Below are 19,810 nucleotides of genomic sequence, written 5' to 3'. Positions count from 1 at the left end.
GTATATTTTCAGACTCTGCTGCTTTTTCCACTTTCAGTTCCTGCAACTTTAATCTATATTTATACATGATTAGTCACAAAAAATCACTTATTTTCATTAAAGAGCTTTTGACACCCATCTGTCAGACGTTGTCTTTTAACTGTAATAAAACCCAGGATAATAATGAAATAAAAGTATTTTTTTTGTCCTGTAGACTAATGTACAGTGTCTGACAGAAATAAGACGGATGCATTCATGCAGCCCATTTCTTTATCCAGGCCATGCAGGTCTGCAGTACAGCAACAGGGCAACCAGAGCGACCCAGATGTTGTTTTAGCCCTGCAGCCCCTTTCAAAGAAACAAATGGCCTCAATTTTACCACAGTTTCAGAAATGTTTTCAATTTAAGTCCTATTAGACTTTAGTGCCTCATTGAACACTGCTCCTCGTCGCCTCCAGCAGTGGGTTAATCTCTACCTTTACTTGGTTTCAGCTCACATCTTACCTTCCTAATAGAATATACTTGCACTCTGTTATTTTAACCAACTTCTCAGTTTTCCTCTACAGATAGCAGCAGTGGCATCCCTCATGGTAGCATCTTGGAACCAGTAGTTTTTCCATCCACATGCTCCTTCTCTATACAGAAAGCACATGTTCATATTTTTTTAGGTTAGTTTGGGTTATTACACCTCTTCATTTAGTCAAAATGAAATTCTGTTTGGGAATACATAAGAAACAGAGGAACAGCAGGCTTAGATTTTAGCATGTTTATGAAGCCATACATATTTTCATAGTGAGAGGAAATGTCTCGTACCCAAAATAAATATAAACTATAACTATAAACTATAAACTGTCCTGCACAGACCAAATGATTGTCTATCAGTATCTTACAATTCAGTCGCACACAGACCTAAATAAACTTCCACTTACTACATCCAGCTCTCCAGAATTCAGTGGTCTGTTTTTTTTTTCTATCCTTCACAGAAAAAGAGGAGGTCATTGATGCTTTTTCCGTTTGTCTCCCTCTAGTCCAGCCTCAGTCAAAAGTCTCCCCTCGTGCCTTGAGCTATTTTTCAGTGCATCAAGTGGGATTTGAATTAGTGCAAAAATAGTCCATGTGTGACTAAATTTAGCATTGTTGTCAGTTATAGTGTTTTCAGTCTTTGACGATGCATGTGTAAGGACATTTGAGTTTGTCATAAGTCAGAGATCAACTTAAGAACCTCAGGCTGGACCTTACTGTCTGACCCTTAGTCTAGAACAAACTAAAGGTCCCTTAAGACTCCTTCAAGACTCTGCCTGCAGAACCTAGATATTAGATCTGTATGATCTGCAGCACAAAAGCATATTTGTGCAGCTGTTTGCAAACTGGCCCATTTTCACTTCAGCTCTGTGTTCTCTTGTGTTGTGTGACTTGATTCTACAGATGTACCCGTTCTTGTCTCGTATGTATTTTCTCTGTTTTTCTTATCACTCACATCTTCTCCTACCTCTCTAATTGTGCTTTTTTAAATCTCTTTCAGCAGAAGACAAGGTAGTACAATGAAAATTCTGACAAATACACTGTAAAAGTCATATGGAACCTTGTAGATAGGAGAACTTTCACGTTTTGTATACATTTTGTTAACTGTCATGTAAGGAACATACAGTACAATACGTAAGTAACACACATAGAGTTCATTAGCTATATTAGCCACACACTTGGGTTACTTGAGCCCATGGGACTAGTATCCCTTTCAACATTTTCCTATATATTTGTCGTAGAAAAAAACGGGAAGCTCTATCCAAAGCGTATTCCATCCCTTACGTAGCTGCATTATGTCATTGCAACTGCAGTAAGTGTACAAATAAAATAAATATTGTTCTGGTTTTCAAATTGCAAAAACTGAAGGGGCTTTTGTTGGTAAAACAAAGGTTTGTCCGTGTGCTGTGAGTGAGAACACAGCTCTCCTCTTATTGCATGGCCCTTCTGTTCCTTTAGTATTTCAGTACCAAGGACAGCACCTCCATGACTCCTCCTCAGCTTTGATCAGCACCATGGACAGCAACCTTTCATTTTACACGCCTAACGCTTTAATACATGGAGCAAGATTACCACTGAATACGTAGACTTTTTTTTTTTGGAATATAAAGAATTAAGACGACCAAATGAAGTCTGTATATCTCCAAACTGTTATTATTCAGGTTTAAAGTCCGCCCCGACAGTCTGACCGACACATGGTGCGTTTTAGAGTCCAGGTCGTGCGTTTTCCGTGCCCCATGCGGAGGGCTTTTGCTGCAAATAACGCGCCTATTTTAGAATAAAGACTAAAGAGTTTTCATTACTGGTAATTTTTCCTGAGGGGCTATTTTCCATATTTTCTCCTAAAGTGAAATGATTGTTCCCCGCTGAGCATACAGCACTGGGTAGAAGGCGGGTCAGAGCATCAGTGTGGGAGAAATCCAGGGCCCATCATCAGTTGCGCTGAGTGAGCCGAGCTGAGAGATGCGCGTTCACTGAGCCGGGGGAAGGAGGACCGCCGCTGTTTCCTCCACCGCACCTCACTTATAATAATCTCCTCATCACCAGCATCAGCATCTCACCGCCCCGGGCATACTCGCATTGCAAAACATACAAAGATTTCTGGATGGAATTTTGCTCTGGATTTGTATAATTTGCTCCATCTGTACCTTTGCTTTACCCGTCCGGAATCATCTGTCTACACGAAAAAAGGTAGGAACAAATTCAAACTGGGTTATTCCTTTTTTCATGTATCCTACAAGAAGTATTAGGCGATTCTCAAGTTTTCCTGCTGCAATTCCTTTTTTATTTATTTTTGCTTTGCCTGCGGTTCTGATGTGGAATTGGTGAGTTTGGAATGAAGACGGGGATTAAAGCGCCATGGAAGGCTTTGGATGGTTAGTTTAAAAGCTCTTACCGCAGTTTAACCACAGAAGAGAGTCAGATCTGTGCGTAAAAACGTCCCAACGGACCATACTAAGCCATTATTGCTGAATTTGCCACAGATTTATATATATATAGTATACATGTGTATGTACCAAATGAGCGAAGAGCGTTGAGTCGGAAAGTTTCAGTTCAGTGGATCGCATCTCTCAGTGGGGCCAGCTCAGAATGCTTTACCAAAATACACAATTTCGGAAAGTGCAGGGACCGCTCGCCGATTGCAAATATTTCTTCAATATGCAACCTTGGCTCGTGATCAAAATTTGGCAATGTAATTCTTTAACCGGCTGCTCGTGGAGCCAGAGCAACAGCCAGAGTGCCACCGTGCGAGAAACGGAGGGAAAGCTGGAGCGCTGGAAAATGTTTGCCCACTGTTTTATTTATCGGTGCCGGGCTGTGGGTCGGATTTCTGTTCGGTTTTTTACAGTCAAGGGACGTTTCCAGACACCTCGCTAAATGATAAAAACGACTCCAGACTAAATATTCATCCAAGGGTCTGTTATTGCGCTCGTCGCGTAAAATCACGTCTGTGTGGGACTGACAAATCCGACGGGGATTCTATAAAGACGCGCAGCGTGGAACATATCATTTAATATTCCTGCAGGTCTGGGCTGACAGAATTTATAGAGTGGCTTCATCCCAGGGGGAATGTTGACTATAATAAAAAAAGAGGTGATATTTGTAGATTCATAACATTTTCATGCTGTACACTAGGCATTTTTTTTTTCTATCTGCTGCTTAATCATGGTTAAATATCCACTGTAACTCAGAGCACAGAAGGACGTTAAAATGCGTCCATTTATTGCATGAACACAGGCCCCGTGGCTGTGGATTGTGTGTTTTTCAGACTGCTTTGAGTGGGCAGGCTATTACATGTTAATATCCCCCAAATAAGTTTAATCCCCCCCAATGGATATCTGACCCTTGTGGTTAAATGGTTTTTCATAAGGTTACACATTGTCAATACGCACATGCAAGTTATAATGTAGTTAGAAGAAATAGGTGAATTCTCATTATTTCCACTAAAGGCCCACTCTGACGGTGCACCAGACTACCACAAACCCGGGTCCCCTCCTCATGGGACCCCCCTATACAGGCCAGCAGAGTCCCCGTACACCGTCTACTGTGACTAGTGCCAGAGTAAATGGCTCCTCCAGGCTGAGGGTTGTGATGGACAGGGAGCTCAGCGGGGGGACAGAGGGGTCTCCAGTGCGTGATGGGGGCCAGACTATATTACAAAACATGTCAATAAATCAGTGGCACCGCCGCTACATGCATCGATGCATCATTTATAGCCGGTCAGTGACGGTGTCCTGTCAAGACCATCTCATATCATGCACTATTTAATAATTCAACGTGTATATTCCGGTAAATATAGGCTTATTTTTGGCATATTTATCGAGAACTAGAGCTAGCTAATGCTACTGCTGAGGTGGCTGTATCTTTACATTGCTGAAATGTCCGACCTACTTTTGGTAATTAATTGAAAATTAAGTTGGAGCTATGTGTACTTCAATAGGTAGACCAAAAATAGCATGTGTCCCCCCCCAGAGTAAAGACTGCTAAGGATGCTATCTGCCTGCGTGGGGGTTAGCTGAAGGGTAGCTCTAATAACGAGCCTGTGAGCTAAAGTGTCAGCAAAATATTCTGTGTGAAATGTGACTTGTCACCACATTAGCCTTATTTAGCTTAGCCTCCAGTGTAGCTAGCAGGTGGACAGTTGAGACATTAAATATTGGAGCGTATGGACATTTAAAAGTAAGTGAAAGGCCCAGACACACATTTAATGTTTAATATTTAATATTAAATCATGCATGAATTGTATCAATATTATATATATTAAAATGTTGTATTAAGAGTTAATTAAGGGCTGTTGTTAGTGGTTTTGTCATGCCGGAGAAAATAAATCTAGAGTTAGCTAAAGGGGCCCATGTTAGCATTGTGTGCCTTTACTGACAAATCTATGGCTAACAGGACACCTGATGCCCCACTGAGACAATACACACAATAAGTCATGTTAATTGAATAGAAGCCAGGGCCAATTTTCATAGGAGCCCGGCATCTCAGGTTTCATGGGCACGTCGAGCTTTACTTTCTGAAGACACACGCAGCACATTGCACATCTTCAGTTGGCAGGTTGGATTGACACAGCTGTATTCAGGGTTTTTTTTCACCATGCAGAACCTTTTAACCTCTCTGCTGTCCCACTGAGTCACTTTTAAGACAAAGACAAGGATCCTGCCAGGCAAGCCAGCATTGTCAGAGACACACACACATGCACACGCCTGTATTGGGACACTGCATGCACACACAGTGCATTAGCATAGGTATCAGTTACTAGAATTCAATAGCTCGCCTGCTGCAGCAAGATTAACTATTCAGGGCAGGTGGTTAAAGGGCCTATTGTGTTGCATGGTTCTGTGCTACTGTCATGATTGGACAATGCGTTTGTCTGGTGGGCAGCCTACTGCCAAAACAATTGCAAGGGCAAAGGGCTGGAAGAGTACACACACATATAAGGTTTCACCATGTGAATCATTTCTAGCTCTGCTGAGCAAATTTGAATAGAATTGAATGAGTACATGTGTAGCAAGGCAGGGCTGATGAGTGATTTAATATTCCATACTAGTGTCACCTGGGTTAGGTTATGAAAATAATTTCTTGCTGAGAGAAAATGTATAAAATGTTAATAGGGATGGGATTCAAATATGAAGTGGTACAATCCTTACATCTTTCTGAATAGCTGTTTATGATTGTAATCCCCCAAAGACATGCAAATAAGCAGGAGAGTGGCGGTGGATAATTAGTCATATTTATCAGGATCCCAGCAGGCCTTTACAGATAGCAGGCTAACGTTTGAGGCTAAACACATGTTCGGGCTCACCTCAATGGATTTCCACTCATCATAGCATCAACAGGAGCAGTGTACTGAATGTTTCCAAGGTATACCCTGGTGCTGAGCTACAACTAACCTTGAATTTAATACTTGAAATAAGGTTATTAAAGTGGAATTGTAGGATATGAAGGATTGTTTGAGTCATTCTTCAAATAACCTGGTTAAGTGGTTGAAATGGAGCCCTGCATTAAATGCTCATAAACCTTTAATGGATGTTATTGGTGGTTATTTGGTGGTGTTTACTGGCCACATAGAGAGCTAAATTTGCATTAAATCGACCTCCCAGTATCCTCATTATGTTTGGCACTAAAGTCAGCTCTGCTTTGTTTTGTTTGAGTAGATTTTCTTTAGATCTGATGTACTGTTAGGTGTATCAGGTATTCGACCTGTGTCTTCTCCTTTACCCTTCAAATTGGTGTGTATGCATGCTAATGTAATGTTGACAATGCCACATTAAAATGATTAGAGTAGGGCTGCACAATTAATCGAATCACATCAGTTTGCGCAGGACACAGTTGCAAAAGGCTGCAACTTAAAGGTCCAGATTTACAAGGATTTAGGGCAATCTAGCTGCAGAAGTTAGAAAAAATATGAACACAGTATCTGTTATTTCATGATCTTTTGGACTGCACATACACATTTCAAAATAAGAGCTTGCAGTCACAATATTGCCTACAATAATATCATATGTTTCTCCAAATTATGCAGCTCTACCTTAGAATCATGTCATCACACATCTGACAGAGTGTCATTCACAGTTCACTCACTGTGAGTTCTATAAATGTACATAGCCAGTGTGTAGAATTATATTCATTTTTTTTTTTTTTACATGCAACAGATGTTTGGCCTGTTTCTTTTTCTTGTAGGTTTTTCCAATTCAATACCAGTGGATGAAATATTTTCTTTGCAAGTGGCTTTATGTCATGCCAAGCGACTGGCAAAAATGAATTCCTACTTAATGATATATTCATGAACTCTGTCTTCTTTTGCAGTTCTGTCAAAGGTGTGTGTGAAGCCGGAGATCACACCATGGGGCATGGAACTGGACCAACGATGAAAGCTATGCGCTTCAATCCGGGAAGTCGCCTCAAAGAAAAATTCCAAGACGCTGCTCTGAATCACTGACATAACACACAAAGCATCACCTTCGTCTGTGGACTCTCACCTGTCCACTTTATATGTAAATTGGATATTTTTCCATATAGAGCTGCTTAGGCTTGGCTGAGAAGATTACATTCCATCCGTTATCAACATTAGATCTGCCTCAAAAGCCAAAAAAAAAAAAAAGGATATTGCTTTCTCTGCTTGACTGTAGAATAATCTATGTGGAATATAACATTTAACAGATAAATATTGGAACACAGCCATAATCAGATGTTATTATCACTCTGAGGATCTGTCCCCCAGTTCTAACCCTCTTCTGGCGCACCCTGTTATTCTCTACGATGAATCCCAACGGTCTACCTGGGTATGTCCTCTTGCTGCTAAGTACCGTGCTGGGCCTGAGCATAGGTATGGAGTTTACTGGCTCTGAAGGTCAGTGGGCTCGCTACCTACGATGGGATGCCAGCTCCAGAAGTGACCTGACTTTTCAGTTTAAGACTTCAGAATCAGAAGGCCTGGTGCTCTACTTCGACGACGGAGGATATTGCGACTTCCTGATCCTCACAGTAAATGAGGGTAAGCTGCAACTTCGCTTCAGCATCGACTGCGCCGAAACCACCATCACGTCTGACAAAAGAGTCAACGACAGCCGCTGGCACTTCGCCGCCATCAACAGGCACAATTTGCGGACTGGCTTGGCTGTGGACGGCCAGACCAAATCGGAAGAAGTGCGGCCCCAGCGACAGTTCATGAAGATTGTAAGCGACCTCTTCGTCGGAGGACTCCCGGGAGACATCCGCACGTCTGCAATCACCCTGCCCTCTGTCCGCGAGCTACCACCATTCAAGGGAATTATCACAGATTTCAGTTATGGGAGTAAGCTGCCCACGCTCATCAATAGCCAGAAAGTGCGTTTGGAGATGATAGGCCTTTGCACAGAAAACCCCTGTGAGAATGGCGGGATCTGCTCCCTGGCAGATGGAGAAACCTACTGTGACTGCTCCAAAACTGGATATGTAGGTCGATACTGCACTGAAGGTAAGGGGGCTGGCTCCAGAGCTTTCTGTGTCAAGCGCTGAATATTGATTAAAACCTTTGTAAAAAATTCAGAGGGTTTCCTTACAAATTTAGAGCTGTCCTCAAGGCAGCATTGCTTTCTCCCCCCAGGTAAACCTTAAAAAATATCATCTTAACCCATCGTAGTGACTTTTAACACTCCGTAGCTATTTTTCACATCTTCTCATGATGTGTGGTCTAAAGCTCAGTAGGCACACCATAAATCTCAATACAATCTGTTGAATTGCCTGAAATGTAATTTTTATTACTATGTTGCTATTCTTGCTATACCTAATACGATTTGTGCTCCCCCCAAACTACATTTATGAAGTGCCTTGAAAATGTGCATTGATTGCAGTGTAGAATTTACACAACAGCGTAATTTATACAAACCACTGGTAGCTGCAGTATATTCCCATGTGCTAGAGAGATTGAATGGAATGCACACAAGACATGCAACCAGAATATTTCTTTGTGGGCTGCTACTCTAGCAGCTTCTTTTAGAAAGTCTTCAAATTTCATGTGGGAGTTAAATTGGAGGTGATGTGCTCAGCATTTCCTTTGCCTTCACAGTTATTACTTTTGATGAAGACTTGGTGGATACAGTATTAGCTGATATGACTGAAATTACAGTTTTCTTTTTTCCTGTTTAAATGTATTCAGCTCTTGCAAGGTGGTGCAGCGACATAAAGGTACACAATGTTTGGATGAGAAACAACTCTATCTATTTTCCCTCTGCTTCTGTGCCAAGGTCATCTCTTCTTGGGGAAGTGTAATGAGATGCAGCAGTTTGACAATATTCTACGGTATTCTACTAAAGATATAAGCATACAGAGCTTTTTCTTTTTCTTTTTTTTTTTTTTTAAGCAGTTACTCACCAGTTTTTAAAGCTGTTCTTGCTTCTTTTCTCTCTCTCCAGGAAATACTAATAATTTCTTTCCTTGAACTGTACAGTGAACCACTCAATGTTTATGGCTGTGCTTCTGATCAAGGCCGCTCAGTGCTTAAAACTTACACTTTTCAAAACACACCCGCTGCTTGTAGTGTTAGGTTCTGTTGATGCCAAGAATAACCTGCTTTCACTTAATTTATTTTGGCACTACATCACTAGAACCCTATTTTTTTTCCTCTCCATTTTAAAAAAAAAATATATATATATATTTACTAATGATGCAGAGAATACACAATTTACTTACTCTAATCTCACATGCTTCACTGTCTTCTTTATGAATTGTAAAGATAACTTTGTGTGGACAGACCCATGTCGAGTTTCCTCCACCGCTGACCCAGTTCCTGCCTCTGTAAATCAGACTGACATGGCTGAGGGATGACTCCATTTTACCCCCCACCACTCCTACTCTCCCACAAAAAAATGAAAACATCAGGGGAATGCTCACTGATTGCTACAGCACTGACTCCAAGCTATTTTGGCTGTCTAATATAATTCAGACGCGTTATTTTTCATCATCACTGCCTGCGTCTAATTTTTTTTCATGCGGCAGTGTGGAAGATGCAATTTTTGTTGTATTTGGTTTCATAATATGTCCATCATTTGCTGCTCAAATGAAGCTGTTTGGAGCTTGAATCCCGAGCACTAGCCTGTGGCATTGTTCAGGACAGCACGCGATGTGCTGGTTGTAGAGCAGTCAAGCGGAGGGACTGGAATTTTTTTTCCTTTGTGCCATTTGCTCATTGCCTCCGTCAAAGAGTCATTGGAAGAGGATGAGGAGGAGGATAAGGAGGTGAAGGAGGAGAAGAAGGTGCATTTGTCTGAGAGCTGACAGGAGAGCTATGACATCCTTGTGTTAAAAGAACCAGAGATCTTCACCATCCACTCGTGATTGAGCCAGACAGTGTGGCCAGTTACAAAAATGGTCACATCTCAGCTCAGGGGTAGAGGGAGTGTGACACGTGAGCCCACCGCAGGCATGTTGTATCCCAATTTGTCCCATGAGGTCAGTTGTTGGACACGGACCACCTTCTTTTTCTCTGTTTTTCTCTCACAAACATTCTAAGGCTATATTATACCAGGATTAGTATTCAATATATGCGCTTTATTGTAGAGCTGCAACTAATAGTGGACCAAATGTTAGTGGGTCACAGGTGTTGTAGTGTTAGCCAACCTGGGTTTGAATGGTTGCACGTTTTCTTAAAAGGCTGGTTATTAAATCAGTCTAGGCAGGATGTGGGTGATGGACTAAACCAAGAAGATGAAACGCAAACTTTGTAGGCAAACATTTTCTTGCCATTTGCCAACCTCAGACATTCAGGGTTTGTTGAACAACTTGGCATACATCGATATTTCTGTACATTGCTGACATATACGTCTCTTCCCACATCCCACACCTATTCCCCACCATCCTCTATTTCATACTATAAAGGAGTGAGGCAGGGAGGAGGGTAGTCATGTTCGCTCCCCAGCTGATCTGACTCTTACTCTTTTCTGCCTTCCCATTAACTGATGTGGCTGATTGTTGATTATGCCACGGAGACAGAGAACCATAATTAGGAGGATAATGAGAACAGAGATGGCTAATTTGCCTGGAAAATGCCCGCACAAACACCACCATCAGTTCAGTCTCAGTCTGTCTGCATACTCACGCAGGATTTTTTTTATTGTTATGTCCACAAGTGTTGTTGTTTAAGTAGCGCGCAAGCACAGAAAGCTTTCAGGGGATGTTCTAAACGATCAGATTTTCACCATTTGGTTGGAGTAATGTGAAAGCAACTGTTTAGCACACCTGTCTTAGTCAGCATACTGTTGATTATGTTCTTACATTAATGAGCAATGGAAGCAATCTGTCAAACCTGTGAATATTTATCTCTTACATTATCAGACTGCACGGCCCAGGCCTCACGTGCATGCACTCAGACACATTTGCATCCACATATGTGCACACAAACACACACATAGTGCATCAAGGCCCTGGAGCTGCTCGTTAAAACGGGCAGATGGCTGACTGACTGAGTGGACTGGGCCTTGAATGTATTTTTCCTAATGGTAGCCTGCTAGCCCACTGGCCTAGAAGGGAAATATGAGGAATGGGCAGCATTAACATGTGAGATGAGAACTAGAAAGTAGGCTAGATCCGTTTGTGCTGGGAAAAAACAAACAAACATAAAAACCCAAAAAAAAGACAGATCAGTGCAGTGTTTAGGTGCATCATGGAAACATTATTTCATCACTGTGATACTCATGAAAAAGTCGGGTGTTATTCTGAGCTCCTGCGGCTCTTCCAAAACCATCCAGCTCGGCTAACAGCTTAGCACCATAAACAGTTGGCCATAAAACACATGTTCAGCCTCTCCTCCCATGTGGATCAGGATGTATCAGTGTGACTAACTGTGTCAGGGCAATGAGCTGAAATTAGACACCACTCACCACTCGCTCTCCACACGTGTTGACTTTGGCAGGCAAATCTGCGGCTTTAGCTTCGGCCCCTTTCACCTTGTGTGCCACTGATAACTTTAAAACCATTCCTCTCTGCGCACCCATCTTCAATATCAACTTGCTTTGGTGGCTGTCATTAGCTGTGCAAATATCAGTATCTTTTATGGTAATGATCTGGATACTGCTGCTCATTCTGTTCAATTAAATTAATAGGGGCGACATTACGAAGCTGCTTGAATACCTTAGGGTTTTTCAAGTTGCACTGAAACACATAAGGTCAAGGTTATTAAGAGCTACATTGGATTGTTTAATGAATATGTAATATGATCACCCATTTCCCACATCCTGCATTTAAAATGAATCCTTTTGCTGAGAAATATTCAGGGACTTGATGGAAGGCTAGTAATTGAAGGCCAGGGCAAGCAAACTGTTAAGCAAGTGCTGAAATGGTGCCTTCAGGCTTAGCTTTGGGGATTAATAAACAGACATGGAAAAAATGACAGTTACAATAATCTTACTATAAAAAGTAGGTCAGGGGGAAAAAAAGGGGAAAAAAAATGGTGCTGGGACTTGCCTGATTCCAGTGCAGAGGGCATTTGTGTCTAGTGCCCAAGCTGAAAATTATGTTTGGATTTGAGTGGCGAAGCTGCTGGTAAAATAGAGCAGGGGATTACGCTCGGACCACATGTCCTCCACAGCACATTGGCTTGTTCTGGACGCTGTCGCATCAAGACAAAAGGCTTTAGCTACATGGTGAACTGAGCCTTTAACATGCAAGCACCCACGCATGGAATAGTGAGGCAAAAAAACACACACGCATGGCTGCTTATTCGGGCACAAAACATTCAGGGGTCCTCTGTCCCCCCGGTTCAGCGAACTGAAGCTGCACCACTGTCCATCAGCTGGCCACCCCACCCCACCCCCCACCACTTCCACGCTTTGTCCTTCTTTTTCCTCTGCCAATGTCATCCTTCTCGTGTGGGAGGAGAAGCAGCAGCCATTTTGGACTCCCTGAAGGAAACAAGAAAAAACCTCACCTAGCCTCCACCAGCCCCTTCTACACTATTTGCCCCTCAAAGGATATTTCTTTTCTCCATCCAGTTTGTTGACAAGCAATTAATCCTGCCAGAGAGGAATGATAAAGGATGAATACGCCGTGTTGTATTCAGTGGTGGGAAACACCAACGAGTGCAGTCTGGGCAGAGATCAAGGCACAGCGCTGAGTCATATCTGATATTGTGTATTAGAGCCGACACTTTAAAAGTCTAATGTAGTCTGTCATTATTAAGATTCGTTTAATTTCCTCTTGCCAGTCATTGGCGCCCTTGAGGGACTGATTATAGAAGTCTTTCGATATTAATTTTAAGCTACAAACACCAGGTTTGAGATTAGAAGAGTCAAATAATAGCTGAGCGTTAAATCCGGCAATACAAGACAGCACCTTCACCGTGTGATCTCTTGTATGCCCTAAGTGATCCTGGCATGTTTGATACCCACAAGGTGTCATGCACGGGTGAGATCCTGGTGAGGATATTTGTCTCAAGGGATGAAGCTTAATGTGTGTTTTTTTTTTTTTTTTTCCCCCCCGACATACTGCGAACTCCCACAGTGAGCATTCCTCTGAGAGAAACGGTGTCTTGAATTTGGGTCAGCAATGAAGAAATATTAGGGTTGAAAGGGCAAAAAACTGGGAGGTGGAGAACAAAGGTATGGGTCTGACAAGAAGCGTCCCGACATCCACAAACCTCACTAACACCATAAATCCTCAGGGCTGTGGATTTATGCCTCTTTTATGTGTGTGAGGCGCTCTGTGAGATGCGAGATGTGGAATATTATCACCTCAACGATATTCGAAATGTGAAAGAGTTGTTTGCTAAGGTGTAATGTCAATCTGCTTCCCTGAGTAGATGGGACAGATGAAATGTTATGTGTTTCTCTCCACAGGGATTTACTCTGAAGTAGTTATTTTAAACAGGCATGTCAAGGGGCAGCACTTTGTTCCCTTACATGAAACACAATATTTAGAAGAGTGTGGTCTGTTTTGCATGTTAGATCCACATGCAAAAGGAGTTGTAGTGTGTTGCTAATGCCAGACTTCTCTTTGCTTTTTCTTCCCTCTTTCTCTCTGACATCTCCACAGCAGTCCAGAGAAAACCAGGTGAGTCTTTACAAGGACTAATTGTAGTTTTCAGTTACTTTAATCACATTATATTATAATATGTACAGCTCTGGAAAAAATGAAGACACTCCTCTTGATTTTCAGACTTAACCCCTTGTGATTCGTGTCAAGCAAAATATTTTTTTGTGTTTTTGTGCCAAGTAGCATCAAAAGTCAAAAGTAGTGCAAGTAGCAAATATCAAGATGCGCAAAAGCTGATTGGAACAAAAATCAAGGTTATTTCACTAAACATTAATTTGAAACATTAGTATTGCATTATTTGAAGTCAATATTATCGTGTTTTTTATATTATTCCAAGACGGCACATCTTTTTCTATTCATTTGTTTTCTTCTAAATGCTCTGTCTACTTTTTTTTTTTTTTTTTTTACCAACTTTCCCACCAAGTAAATTATGTGACAGTGCCTTAGGAATTCACTTTACAAATGAAATGGAAGAATATTCTTTTCTCACTCTGATGGGATTGGAATACGAAATGTAGAGAGCAGTTGGTTAGTTTGTTCAGTTAAGTGTTAAAAAGTTGTTCAAAATTGAGGCATATTTTATTTTATGACACAAAATTTGATTATTTGTGATGTCTTTTTATACTGAAACAAATACATGTCATTGTATTTAGATTTCATGTTGTAGATGTTAAAGTAATTCCTGATGTGTTTTCTAAGTTTAGTGCACATCCAAGCTGGAAAAGCTCTACTTCAATATTTTTATGTATATTTTGAAAGTAGTTTCTAGAAAAAAGTGAAAATGTTCATTTTTCACATCTATAGCACAGCATATACCAATAAAAATCAAAACCATTAGTTTCTACATTGTTTCCAGAGCTGTATGTTTGATGTTCTTCGCTTTTAAAGGAGGGTGAATGGAACTAGTAATTGAATTGTCATTAATTGAAATGTACTAAGTAAACAAGCAGAGCTACTTCACTTTCACGTACTGCGTTGCTTTATTTATTAGCTATTTGTCTGGTTGAATGGAAAGCTTTCAAATGCACTTGGGAAAGCTTTGCTTTTAGTGTGTTAGCCATGGTTTGCCAGCAGGCAAAGCATGCATAATAACAATACAACTTGAGTATTGGTGTGTTATTGTTCTCAGATTTTCTCTCTGTCCCTGTCTGTCTGATTTCTCTTTTCAAGGCCTCGCACACCTGAAGGCAGAACAAGGTACTCTCATTCTATTTTTTCTTTTTTGGATCTCTTATTTTTTGCTCACTCTCCGCCTGGCTTGGTTTTGGGGCGTAATTTAACGCAGTGTGCCTTCGCTACCTGTCTGTGTGCATTTGTGTGTTTCAATGCTCCCATTGTTGCTGCAGAGAAGTGGGAGGCTGTGTGTGTTTGTGTGTGTTGGGGAGGTTAGGGTGCATGGCGGCATAGCATGTTCTCATCTCACCTTCGGCGCTCTCTCTCTCTCTGCTTCTGTGTCTCCTCACCCTCGTTTCACCCAGGTTTCTGTGTATTACATAATTGTGTACTGTTCTCAGTTGCACAGCTAACATGCAGTGACACACTCCACTGTTCCTGCACAACCTTTGCAGTGACACGGCGGAGTGGGGGTGGGGATGAAAAGGAGGGAAGGAGTACGGTAGTTAAATCACTGGGATGTGGAGCGACAGCTTAGATCTAGGTTCAGGAAGCCTAAAGAACATCTAAAATCTATTACCTGCTTCTCTTTGGTCATGCTATAAGACAAAATAAAACTCTATATCGAACAATTTGAGTTTATAATTTTTCCAAAAAACATTAGATGATCTGATCAAAAATTTCAACTCTGCATCTTTTATTCTCCCCTTTTTGAGAATTTTTTTTTTTTTTTTTTTTTTGGTCTAAATATGCAAATATTAATTTCTTAAAAATGCTATTCTGTTCACTTGTTGTTCACACTTTGAATATTTTACCAACTACAAATCCAAATTTACACGCCACAATTGTAATCATGATTGGCTCCAAATTTGTTGTAGATGTTGCAGAACCTACCCTTTAAAGTCTCATGCTTTGGGTAGCGTGTACAAATGTTCTTCTTTCACAGATGGATGTAAGAAAACCGTTAAAATGTGTAACGATTCTGCATTAAGAGTCAAACAAACATTGAAAAAATGCTTTTGAGTGAAGGAGGACTTTGATGTTAAAGCAGTTACAAATACCAGAATAATTCACAGTGACAAAATTCAATTTTGTTTCAGAATATAAACATCCACACAAATTGAAAAAACTGAAAGCCTTCATGACAAGTCTGACTTTTTTAGAGCCGAGAAAGACATCTTTTCATCATGGCAACAGAGTTTTCCTCTACATATCCGTTTAAAACCCAACAAAACAAAAACAATGGGTAACCTCCAGCTGTGCATCTCCAAGCTGCCAGCAAAGAAACCTGAAAGCTCACATGAAACCCAAAAGAATTTGGCTGTATCAGTACTTTTAAAGATGCAGTCCTTAAAACAGTGAAAAGAAAGGAAAGACATGCATGCTAAAACTGTGAAGTGTCCGTTGTGTATACTGAGTGTGCTGCCCACATATGCTTCTCCCATTTCTTCACCGTTTGCATGATTGTCAACATTTTGCATGAAAGTGTCAGTCGGCAGTGTTGAAGCTTACTGTAGACTAACAATAGCTTCTTCCCACTTTCTGCTGTCTTTCTCCGCTGCTCCACGCGGGATGTCACTCTTCCTTCCTTTATCTCTACGGATCCCCCTTCTCCTCTCCAAAAACTGTAGGTAGAAACAAAGGTACAACAATCCCATTTTTTTCCCCACCAAACTTTACTGTCATCTGTTCTGCAAGGGCTTCGTGACTGCATGCGTGTTTATGTTGCTGAGTTACATTTCGCACGTCTGTCGCTACTGGTGTGTGTGTGTGTATTCCTTATAAATGCGCGCTTGTCTGGTGTGAAAAGTGAAAATCAGGGGACCGCTTTCCTGCTAATGAGCACACATTTACTGTTGCATGAGGGATGAGTGACTGAGACGAGGGTTAAGCGGAGATGGAAAGAAAAGTGGCGTCAGAGCAGGAGATTGAGTGATTTCCAGCTGATTGTCATTGTTTAATGTATAAGGATGAGCGCTTGACGATGGATTCTTCAGTGTCTTTGCAAATGCTGAATATTAATACTGATGGTGTGAGGTTGAGGCGTATATGCTGGTTTGCGTGTGTTTGTGTGTCTGTTTAATTGGATGTGAGACACTGAAAAGGAGCTGATTGCTGAATTTGACATGACATTTGGCTTCATTTGAATGAGCCAGTAACTGTGGCCTGCACGCTTTGCAGTCGTGTAGAGAATATCCTCATTATTCATTTATCAAAGGCATGTGATACACTACAGAGTTGTGTGTGATCATGTATGTGTTTGGGCCTCCTTTGGATAGACGAGAAGAGAAAACTGAATTAAACATCTTCCTTGATATCAGTGCGAGTACAGTTGTTTTTATATTGTAAACAACCGGCTCAATGCTGCACTTTCTCCCCTTGGATTGTGTGAAAACAAAAGAGAAGTCCTGTATAGTAGCTTCAAATCAGCATATTTGGGTTGCGGTGGCTTCAGTCAGTGTCTATACAAGTCCCACTGTGGTTTTGTGTGTAGTACGAAAACATATGAAGAACGACCCAGGCTTTGCTACACACATCCGGCCTTTTCCTTGTGGAGCCCATGAGGGGATTCTTTAGGTGTTCCAGTTTCCTTCAACTCTCTAAGGACATGCAAATTAGATGGACTTGGGACTCTAAATGTCCCTGAGCTGTAAATGTGAATGATTGGCTCTATATCTGAATTAACCTCCCAATGATCCTTGTGCATGCCGCACTTTAAGATGTCCCTAGAAAGAAGAAAGTGTGTTATAAAAATGAGAGGAAAGCAAGAAAATTTGCTTAATCATGTTTCAGACCACTCACTATCTAGTGTTACACACAAAAAGTAGGGGTGGGAATGATGGAATAGCCGCAAGTCCATACGTTCATAACACATTGTCCACAATGTCAATACGGTTAAGATACAGTGACGCTGCTGCACTTGGTACAGTGGAAAACTGTCATCTATGATCACCTGTAGCTGCAACTAATGACTATTTTAACTGTTTATTAATGTGATTGCATTTTTTTCCAATTAATTGATTAGTGTTTAGGTTTATAAAATGTAAAAAAAATGGTGAAAAATGTAAATTGTTGTTTCCCAAAACTTCAGTTTACAACCTCAAATGTCCTAATTTGTTCTATAATGCCAAGGTATTGACTTTATTGTTATAGAGGAGTAAAAAGGATACCAGCCTCAAACATAATAAGATGGAATAATTAAAAATTTACCCAAATCAATAAATTGTTTATCAAAATAGTGGGCGAGTATGTCAGTTGTCAGTGGAAGCTTTAGTGCTTGTTAGTATTTGGTGTCATTGGGCAAAAATTCAATAATTATTCTTCCGCATGTTGTAATTCAAGTGGTGTAGGAGGAAGTGATACTTGTACTCCCTTCTGTTTTCGGGCTGTAGGAAGTCTACCCTACGATGGGCTGATCATACATGTTTTGAGACAGGTCGGGGAGTTGAGTATGATTGACAACTGTAATTGCTGTTCACTGTTCTGTCAGATGTGAATACAGCTCTGCTCAGACACACAAGCTTGACGTAGTAGCTTCATTTTAACAGTGGCGTGAAACGGCGTCAGGAGTCTTAGCCTTGTGCCTCTTATTACACACTGACTGCATCTTGCATGTCTACCTGTGCTATGAGTTTTAATAATAATATCTGTATTTCTGTGCCCCTGTTCCTGGTAATGTATCACTAGAGGATGTAATTTGATGTATCCCGTTTATTTAAATGTAGGGTTCACTCAAGGTGAAACTTAATATAAGTAAAACTCTCTGATTTCCAGATGTCAGAAACCTCTTAGCCTTCATTAGAGATGTAAATGGAGATGAATCTAAGACACAGTGACATGTAACCAAAGCACGATTGAGGTTGCATAACTTATTATGTGACTTTTTCCTGAGAAATACAAAGATCACTGTCCAATGGAAATGTGCCTTACAGCAGGTCCTTGTGCTATTATATTCATGTCTCTGTAGTTTGTGGTTATGTACTGTAAATGGCACAGTGGTCAGAGGCCACCGTGCAGCAGATGAAGGGGCCGCGGGAGTACTTCAGTGTTGCGAGGCCTTATGTTTCTAATGCAAAATATGGAGCACCTTGTCATCCCCGTTCCGCAATCTTGGGCTCATGCTGCACGCGCCCTGAGCCATCTATCGTGCAAGGTTTGGTCCCTTGCAATACAATGAAGTCCAGATTGTTCTTGGCTCTGAGTTGAAGCTTTTTTTGATGCATAGCTTTGACGTTCTAGCAAACTTTTTATGAGCCATGGCAGTGGACCAGGGAGTGTGCTCCAGTTAACAACATTGCTCTAGTTAGCGACATACAGCAGCACAACCTGTAGTCTGATACTACTGATATGGACTCCGCTGAGGTCATACTATATCTGCGCTCTAATGAAACATCATCTCTTTGGTTTATACTTTGGAGAATAAAAAGAGAACAGAGTATTTTGCACATGACAAATGTTTCCTCTGAATGTACTTGAACCCCTGCTAAGACCTGCAATTGTTCCACAACTACTTAAAAGAATGTCTTTAATATCTTTTTTGCTTACAGCGCAGGTCAAGACCAAAACATGCTGGACCATTGTCAGTGATATAAGTATTCAGATCCAAAGTAGCAATACAGCAATTTATAAAATACTCCCTCACAAATAAATGTGCTGCTTTAGTGAAAGTACCTATTTCAACAGCTGTGGCTCAGTTGGTAGAGCAGGTCGTCCAATGTCCAAAGGGTTGGCGGTTTGAATCCTAGCTCCAACTGTCCACATGTCGAAGTGTCCCTGGGCAAGACACTGAACCCTAAATTGCTCTCAGTAGAGCCTGGCAGCACCTTGCATGGCAGCAGCTGCCTGCTGGTGTATGAGTGTGATTGTGAGGCCTCGTAAAGCGCTTTGGTCACCTTGCAGGTGTAGAAAATGCACTATAGAAGTTCAGTCCATTTACCATTTATTATCTCTGTCTGAATTTAAATCTCTTCTTAAAACCCATCTTTTCTCCTTGGCTTTTGAAACCATGTGAGATGTTTGAATGGATTATTTTTATTCTGTTGTTTTATTTGGTATTGGTTTATTGGTCTTATTTTTATTGTTTTAATTGTTCTGCTTTTTATGAGTTTTTTAATCTATTCTTGTATTTTATTCTTTTATTTTGGTTTTATTTATTGTTCTGTACATCACAGTTTTTTGTACAGTTGTT

General features: G+C 41.0%; 1 protein-coding gene across 6 annotated transcripts in view; it reads left to right on the top strand.

Moving 5' to 3' along the window:
* Nucleotides 1-2,240: 2,240 nt before the first annotated feature.
* The window catches only part of nrxn3b (neurexin 3b), a 355,069-nt gene continuing 337,499 nt past the window's right edge, over nucleotides 2,241-19,810 (top strand). For 3 of the 6 annotated variants that reach the window (XM_030127826.1, XM_030127827.1, XM_030127825.1), the window contains exons 1-5: nucleotides 2,246-2,691; nucleotides 6,811-7,960; nucleotides 13,510-13,527; nucleotides 14,680-14,706; nucleotides 16,254-16,265. In XM_030127826.1, coding sequence (XP_029983686.1) covers nucleotides 7,264-7,960; nucleotides 13,510-13,527; nucleotides 14,680-14,706; nucleotides 16,254-16,265 — 754 coding nt within the window. In that variant the 5' untranslated portion in view covers nucleotides 2,246-2,691; nucleotides 6,811-7,263. Of the gene's footprint in view, nucleotides 2,692-6,810; nucleotides 7,961-13,509; nucleotides 13,528-14,679; nucleotides 14,707-16,253; nucleotides 16,266-19,810 lie in introns of all 6 variants that reach the window. The other 3 variants (XM_030127828.1, XM_030127829.1, XM_030127830.1) reach the window with 2 other exon arrangements.

The sequence above is a fragment of the Sphaeramia orbicularis genome, chromosome 24, assembly GCF_902148855.1.
Source record: "Sphaeramia orbicularis chromosome 24, fSphaOr1.1, whole genome shotgun sequence".
NCBI lineage: Eukaryota > Metazoa > Chordata > Actinopteri > Kurtiformes > Apogonidae > Sphaeramia > Sphaeramia orbicularis.
This window is presented reverse-complemented; position numbering and strand designations above follow the sequence as displayed.